The sequence below is a fragment of the Stenella coeruleoalba genome (genome assembly GCF_951394435.1).
Source record: "Stenella coeruleoalba genome assembly, chromosome: 14".
NCBI lineage: Eukaryota > Metazoa > Chordata > Mammalia > Artiodactyla > Delphinidae > Stenella > Stenella coeruleoalba.
In genome coordinates, this window is record NC_137160.1 from 81,397,012 (window position 1) to 81,405,767 (window position 8,756).

General features: G+C 43.1%; 1 protein-coding gene across 2 annotated transcripts in view; it reads right to left on the reverse strand.

Annotated features, from left to right (window-relative positions):
- Positions 1-8,255, reverse strand: part of ATP2A2 (ATPase sarcoplasmic/endoplasmic reticulum Ca2+ transporting 2) — a 61,340-nt gene extending 53,085 nt beyond the window's left edge. For both annotated transcript variants that reach the window (XM_079942204.1, XM_079942203.1), the window contains exons 1-3: positions 7,515-8,255; positions 6,795-6,812; positions 6,627-6,709 (exon numbers count right to left, since the gene is read on the reverse strand). In XM_079942204.1, the coding sequence (XP_079798330.1) occupies positions 6,627-6,709; positions 6,795-6,812; positions 7,515-7,632 (219 nt within the window). In that variant the 5' untranslated portion in view covers positions 7,633-8,255. The remainder of the gene's footprint in view (positions 1-6,626; positions 6,710-6,794; positions 6,813-7,514) is intronic.
- Between the last annotated feature and the right edge of the window lie 501 nt (positions 8,256-8,756).

The window sequence follows — 8,756 nt, forward strand, 5'->3', positions numbered from 1 at the left end:
CTGCCAATCCAAAAAGGATGTTAAAGGTATCTTATGATACAGTCTGGGAGGTAAGATTTGCCTTTGCCTTTTAACACTGCTTAAAATGTTTGTATATTCCACAATGAAATCTTTTCTTTAAAAGATCTGTTCAGTAAACAATGAAAGCACTGTTTCTGATACTTTTTAATATTGTCAGATATGAGGTATGGCAATAATGAAGCCATCTGACGACTACATTTGTACCTAGTGGAACACTATAAAATGAGCTTTGACACAAACAGCAAACAACCAGAAAGATGATTAAGGTAAGACCCAACATGAATTTTGCAAGTAAATGAGGGTAACGATGAATTAACAACAAATATCAATTTGTTAGGCAGCTTTGCTCACCACTATACCACCAACAAAAGAAATATCGTATCAATTTGAGCAGGAAAAAAAACAGGAGACCCAAGGCCAGGTCCTGAAAGACGCCAATCACCACTGACAGCCAATGAACCAGGGCAAGCAGAACACCAGAATGAATATAAATTGTTCCTGCAAGCTTTCAGCTGGGCATTCCTGGTGTTAAGGCCAGGCCTAATGGCAGGATGAAAACTTCTCTAGGAAGTTATAAATTTTGATAGATGCAAGATCACAGCTGCTTTGATGCTAGCCTTTCAAACATTTGCCAAGGAGAGCTATCAGAAATAAGAAACTTAATTAGCTCTTGGGGGAGAAAAATTGCTCAACTTGAAGAGTAACTAGGACCTTTAGAAAAGGTCAGTGAGGCATTAGCAACTGTAAGATAAGCTTCACACCTTGTTAAATCGGGTATGAATTTCCCTCTTGGCAGCTAGGCGGGAGGAACAAACTTAAAGCAATATCCACATAAGCTGGAACAAAGGAAAAGACTAAAGAAAGCAAGCAGTGACAGGACTATCAAAGCAAACCTCTACTTTTCAAGAAATGTGTGGTTCCTTTGCACAAGTGGTATTTATCCATAATGCAATAACCCTCATCTGTATTATGAAGTAGCATTTTCTTCCACTATGTGACTTTAAATGTTTATGTGTAAGAAACACAGGCATTCATAGTTATTTGAGGGTTCTGGACAATGTATAATTACTGCCTGATGAGAAACTAGTGGGCAAATCTCTTAGTGTGGAAGGGCAGTGCTGAACCTATTTAACACTGACAACTACCAATTTTCTAATATTTAAAAAAATATTTTGAAACCCACAAATAACCCAAAGAATTAAGTGCTACAACTCAAAGATGAACCGTATTTCATTTACTGCTAAGAATCAATCCAGTCAATCATGTTCAAACCACATGGTGCAGTCCTTCATGGTTTTGTTCTATTGAAAAGAAAACCTCTCTTGCGTAAATGGGAAGATGATGCTGACCTATGGAAGATCCCATGAGATGGGGAAGAGGGTAGTGAAGTGGGAAACTGGATGAGTGACAAATTACTATGTCTTATTAGCATTATAGTACAGTCAGTTCATAATTATGGTTACCAGAAGTTATACAAAATATACAGGGGGCAGAGAGAATGTTTCTAAAAAATCTTTATTGAGAACAGGTTGAATATAAAGGATTATCTGTTTGTATTTCCTTTTGTTGATTATTCTACCCCCAGGGGTCTAGAAGAGTCTCTGGTACATAGTTGATGCTCACTATATATTTACTGAATAAATGCATGAATAAACAAAACAAAATCTCATACAACGTCTAAGGTACAAGTCCCTACCTGGCAGTCTATGAACTTAAACATTAAGAGAGCAAAAAGGTAACCAACCTCATTAACAATATCAAAGGGAAGTGGAAGGAAAAGCTACTGCAGTATAATTTTAGGCATAGTGTTTCTTCTTCCTTTGCTTTGCACTATTAATACAGGAACAGTACTTCTGGGGCTTACAGTATCCAGCTACGGCAAGTTCAAAAGTTTCAAACTTGTCAATCCTATTCAAAGTAAACACTTGCTAGGTTACTTTATTTATTTTACTTTATTTATTTAATTCCCTGACCAGGGATCGAACCTGGGTCCTGGCAGTGAAAGCACAGAGTCCTAACCACTGGGAATTCCCTTGCTAGGTTACTTTAGACAGGGTAGGGTATCTTCTAATTGTTATATGGAAGACTGATCTCTGTATATCACCATAACTTCTGAGAGTACAGCCGAAAGATGCCAGAGAGCGGGGTTTAATGAATTAAGCAAATTTTAATCCAAAGTAAAAAGGGATGTTCTGGTATAAACTAGGAGACAGTCACGGTACCATGACTCAGTTATCTACACGTTAGGATAATGTGCAGAGCTCTTAACAAGAACTTAAGAAGAAAATGAGAGATCATAAGCACATTCTTAAGACTGAGGGTCTTAAAACATGTATCAGGTCTGCATTCCTCCTTGTATCCTTAGAAATTTGCAATGCCTTAGGGCACTCAAACATTTGTTCAATGAAGGAAAAAATTTACATCAAGAAATTTAAAAAGAGGAAACAAATAAGAAAGTATCACCAATAAGTGTTATAGCAATTTTCTGAAGTGAGAAACAAAAATTCTTTCAGCCATTATAAAAAGAATAGTATGAATTAGACTATAGATTCTCTTGTGAACCAGACATAAAGCTTATGTGAAAACACTCTTCAATATTTTCAGATTTGAAAATACAATCTTATTTAAAAGAAAACAAAAAACCCCATACACATTCACCTTTCAAACCATATTTTAAAGACAGGCTCTAAATAAATTACTTAAACCAATCAGTAAACTGCCCATTTTGTCCTTCAAAATAATTAAAAGAAAACACAGGAAAAATTTAAAATCACTACATTATCAAATACTTCTTGAATATATCTTACTGAGAAAACAAGAGTAAACAAATTTCATGTATTTTGAAAATGCTACAACACAAACTCATCCAAATATTTGTTAACTCAAAAGCACTAACCTGGGACACTTCTCTAGTGGCGCAGTGCTTAAGAATCCGCCTACCAATGCAGGGGACACAGGTTCGAGCCCTGGTCCGGGAAGATCCCACATGCCGTGGAGCAACTAAGCCCGTGAGCCACAGCTACTGAGCCTGCACTCTAGAGCCCACGAGCCACAACTGCTGAGCCTGCGTGCTGCAACTATTGAAGCCCACACGCCTAGAGCCCGTGCTCTGCAACAAGAGAAGCCACCGTAATGGGAAGCCTGCGCACCACAACGAAGAGTAGCCCCCCGCTCGCTGCAACTAGAGAAAGCCCGCGCGCGCAGCAACGAAGACCCAACACAGCCAAAAATAAATAAATAAATAACAAATTAATTAAGTAAGTAAAGAAAAGCAGCACTAACCTAGGTTCTAAAAGGAATTAAGAATCCCTTCAAAGGTTCCAGTAGGAAGAAAAGACAAATTATTCAAATGTAAATCAAAGTTGAGAAATGCCCTGGTCTAAGAAAGTTTTATTAGCATTTTAGGGTCAATCTAAGTAACTGAGATAGGGAAATGGGGGTGAAGGGTAGAGAAGCTTATGCAAATTGTGTTACCAGAGAGGACTTTATGATTCTGACAGATGAGACAAATATGGTCCTCAAGCTCACTTCCTTCAGGTTAACTGTCACCTTAGACACCTCTCCTGACCGCACTATTTGAAAACTGCACTCCTTCCACAGGCTCCCCTATTCCGCCACCAACAACCATGTTATTTTTTCCCACAGCACTATCTCCAATCCAACAGTTTATTATATATTTTACTTTTATCTGTCTCCACTAGAACGTCAGCTCCAGGTAAGAGACAGTGTATTTCGTTCCATGCTGTATCCCCAGTGTTTGTGCCATGTACCTAAGGTGCTCAATTCCTAACAAAGCAGGGAAGAGAGAAAAGAACAGGCATTCCAATTAAGCAACCATATGATGTGTTATATGAAGGGAAAGGTGGTGAACAAGGGGAATGGAAAGAAAAAGTGAAAAGGATAGGAAGGTACTGAATGTCAAGTTAAGGAATTTCTAATGTTACTTCACATACAATGGGAGATATATAGCTCACTTCTTCCAACCCAAGTGACAAGTTAATTAAACTTTATCCCTACAGGTCACACGTATAAAACATTAATGCTGTTTCTACTTTCTGCCAACGCAAAATATTAACTATGGTTAACAGTTTACTACTTAGATATTTGAAATATATCACTAAAGCCTAGTATTTCTTAACTTGAGCAGAACCTGATGATGTATCATATATAGATTATAAAAACTGCCTATCTGCTTCTCCATAAGAGCATGTATATTTTACCATTTTTCCTTTTAAACGAATAGGAATGAACTGACTACCACAAAAAACTCAGTGCTCTTTTCAAAGGTAAAGAAATGTGGAATGAAAAGGGTCAAGCATAATGTAGCAGTAGTGCTAATCCCACATGAAGAAAATCAACAAGTTTTATATCTGCAATTTCTTGATCAAACAAAACAAAGCAAATTAAGTTACAGTACTTCCTAAACAATAAATGTTTAAACTTTTCTGTTTAGCAACCCATAAAATAAAAATGTAACATAGTTCATTTCCTAAGCAATAACTCCACGTAGTTACCAAAAAGGTAACTCAAATTTCAACTCCAAAATATAGCTCTAAAAAGCTATAAAAAGCCAACATCCTACCTTACAACAAAATTAAAGCTTTTATTTAAAAACCCATTTGAGGGAATTCCCTGGCACTCCAGTGGTTAGGATTCGGGGCTTTCACTGCTGCGGCCGGGTTCATTCCCTGATCAGGGAACTACAGATACTGCAAGCTGTGCAGCACAGCCAAAAAATAAAATAATAATAATAATTTTAAAAAAACATTTGAAAATGCCCAGAAGATTTAAGCTCCTTACTTCAAAGTAAAACTCACATCATTATTTCAAAATATTAATATAAAGTCACTCAAACTGGCCACTCAAGAGATCCTATACAACCCAAATAGTCAATAGCTTGTCTACTGGAAATAAGGCCACCGATGTTACAACACTGCCTTAAATTACACACACAAAATAACGCAATAAAAATTTATTTTATCTCTTCTTGTATATAGCAGCTGATTAACTTCTAAGAGATCCCCGATGACCTTACTGAAGCCCAGTATTAAAACTACCAAGCTTGAGACTATTTTAAAATTATGTAGCCAGCTTAAACATAAACATTATACTACCTCAAACACATTATTTGTTTTGTTCCACGACAATGTATTGAAACTAATTAATCAAAGAGCTCTATTCCTTTATCTGAATTGGTAAAGCAGCAGCCACTTACTGAAGAGGAATTTTTTTTAACCAAGAAAAACAGACACGTATAAGGTATGGAGTGACTAATTCAGGATGCTTAATGATTTGCTATGATACTCTCTTAATTTTATTCAATGAAAACCGTAGAAAACATTCGTGAGGAATTAATTATTAACAGCTACACATCACTTGGCTAACATGGCATGACATATTAAAGTCTCATGGCAGAATCTGCGTACAGAAACTCCAAAAAAGTTCACCTCTTGCCAAGTTTTCCCCTTCACCGAAAGTAAAGAAATGCCCACTGCTTCATGTATTTAGTTCTCAAAATAGCCCTCTAGGGTAAGGTTGTCAATAAAGACAGAGGTAGATCCCTGAGGCCTGCATGCTTACAAACACACAAAAATGAAATCTTGAAGCTGTGTCAAGTTTGCAAAGCCTGAAACAAGTTATCGCACTGAGTGAATTTCACTTCCCATCTTGGTTTTTATAAGAACAGAATACTGTACTTTAAGAACAAAAGGCATCTCATGCTGTTAGGATTAGGAACATCTGTGTCCTATTCATGACCATTTTTAGGAAAACTTCGAAGTCCAATGCCCAAGAAAAAAAATGCAATAAAAAAATCAATATTGAACACAAAAAAAATGTTAATAATAACCTAGAATTATCCTTTCCAACCCCCATCACCTTTCTTCTGCTGTTCTTTGCATTTCACCAGTTTCTTAGCAACCATACAGGACTCAAGCTGGTAAGCACATACAGAACATGAAAAGTTTTTTTTTTTTTCTTTTAAGATCTAGAACCAATTGTACTAAACCTTGTTCTCTCAACCTAGGAGCCACTCAAGACAGGGGTCCAATTTAGATAAATTTACCACCCTAAAGGTCAGTGACCAAATTTGGTCAACAGTGGTGCCATCACTGCCGTCATCATTCTTGTCACTGTCAGAAACAACTGTCACCTTGCCATTACCAGGAAGGGAGAGCAACTGGAATATTCCTTTTGTAAGTTCTATTTACAGACTACAAAGAGCCCAACATCATCTTAGAATGATCTTACACAACGGAAGAACCCAAAACAGAAAAGGCCTTCCAATAAAGAACTTTTTGATATTAAAAGCTGATAAACCACAAGAATTTATAAGACCCTGCCTGCCGCATTTGGGAACAATCTCTAACTGCACTGCCAATGTCAGACATCCATTTATTTTCTGTACGCGAATGGCTTCAAATGTTTTACTTATAAATTTAAAATACCTAGGGAATCAAAAAAAAAAACCCAAAAACCCCACACAAAACATGAAGAAACAGCTTAAATCTCCAAATATAATGTTCTCACTCAACAGACATTTGTTTCCTGGTTTTTCATCTACGGTATAGTCTCAACTTTTGGAAAGTAAATTTCTTTATACTTACAAAAGATATACATGCTGCCAACAATAAAATTCTAACTAGTAAGTCTTCAAACTGCTCAATCACAAGTTCCAGCAAGGTTTTTCCTGTTAGAAAGAAACATATCTGTTGTAAATGTCATCTTAAGATCAGCACACAAAGTGGGGGAAGAAACGTGTTAAGATTACTCACCTTCTTCAGCCGGTAACTCTGTAGAATGTAGAAATTCACCAGGCAACGTGTCAAGAGAGGGGAAAAAAAAACATTTTAGCACTCTGTCTTTACAAAAATTACTAAATTATCACTGCCTTTGAAAGACGCACCTAGATATATGAACATTCAACCATATTTAACAGAAACCATACCAAAATGGTACCTCAAGAAAATATGCAGTATTTGTTGTATTGATCTACTCCGAAACGTGAAATCTCATCACCACCTAAGTAAGTCTCCTGAAACAAGGAGTCATTTCAGCCCTGTCATCACTTCTGCCAGATGTGTAACTTTGGGTAGTACAAGAACGGTCAGAGGCATTCTCAACTACAACGCCTCATAAACCGGGTAGGGACGAGAAAATGTCTCGCAGGGCTCAACCCAGATGCAAGAGGCTCATCCCTCCCTCCGCCGGGGCCGGCTGCTGCTGGTGAGAAGCCGCGGAGCTAGCTGCGTGCGGGGAAGGTCAAGGGCTGGAGCCGCGAGGAAGTCGAGAGGAGGCGCAGACCCGACGCCGGAGCCCCCAGCCTGCAACCCCTCTCCCGCAGGGCCGGCGCACGGGCTCAACCCGCCGCCTGCAGCCCTAGTCAGGCGCGGAGCCGAAACCCACGAGGTGGAGCTCAGTCAGCCATCTTTCCTGGCTCTCGGGCCCGCGCCTAGCCGCGCGGCGCCGCTGCAGCCCCGGCGCCGGGCACCTACCGTTGGAGCCCCATCTCTCCTTGAGCTTCTTGACCTGCTCCAGGCTCAGCCCTGTGCTCTCGTTGACGCCGAAGTGACCCAGCACTTCCTCTACCGTCTTTGTGTGCGCGTTCTCCATGGCTGCGGGGGCCCGGCCGGCCTCGCCTCCAGTCCCCGCGGCCTCCTCGCCTCCGCCTCGCACTCGGGCCGCGGGCTCGTGCCACCCCGGGCGCCCAGGCGCGGACTGGTCTCTCCCCCCTCCTTCTCCTACTCCGGCCGCTTCCGCCTCGCCGGGCGCTAAATCACCCCGCACCCCCTCCCCCAGCAACCGCCCCTCTCGCAGCCCGGCCCTCGCCGGCGCCCGCCCCGGGCACAGCTGGACGGTGGGGGGGGGCCTCCCGACCCTCCCTCCCCTCGTCAGAAGGGAGGGCCTCCTTCACCCTCAACCGCCCGCCGGGAGTGCAGGCCGCGGCCCCTAGGCCCCCTCCCCGTGCTCCTGAGGTGATTCTCGGCCCCGCCCGGGCCGGTAGAGGGGGCGCTCGGTCGACCCCTGACAGCGGAACGGAGCAACGGAGGAGAGCCGGCGGGGTGATGCGCGGCGCGCTCGCCCTGTCCCCTCAGCTCTGCACCCCCGGCAGCAGTAGAGGAAACCGCAGCGGAGGGGAAGGAGGTGGCGTCGGGGACGGCTCCGCGGCGGCTGCTCTAATAGCATTTATCCGCTGCTGCCTCCCCTCTCGCCGCCGCCGCGGCATGTGGACGCCGCTCATTGGCCGAGAGGGCCCAGCGCGGCGCGGGAGGCGCGGCCCCGCCCCCTCCCTCAGGCTCCCTCCCTCCCGCGCGACTTGCGCCCACGCGGCCGCGCAAGCCCCGCCTCCTCCCTCGAACCGCCCCCAGGAACCCGGATCGAAGCCGGCGTGCCCGCGCCCTGCGCGCTCTGATCGGCTGTTCGGCGGAGAGCTCTCCGCCTCTCTTTGGCTAATGCGGATCTCGATTCCCGCCCGGTTCAATCACCTGTAGACGTAGAACCCAGGGAGGTGGAGGGCTCGCGTGGGCTCCCTGCACTCGCTGCCCCAAGGGAACTGCCTACCCTTAAGAGTCGGCCTCGGGTTGGGGTGGGTGATTGGAAAGGCGAGGCCGAGGAACCTTACGAACTCGGTCGGCGCAGAGCTTCACCGAAGCGCGCTGGGGTTGGTGTCCTTGGCTCGTCCCCTTGCCCTCCACCCCTGAGGGCCGCACTGTGCAACCCAATCTGTGTACTTCAGA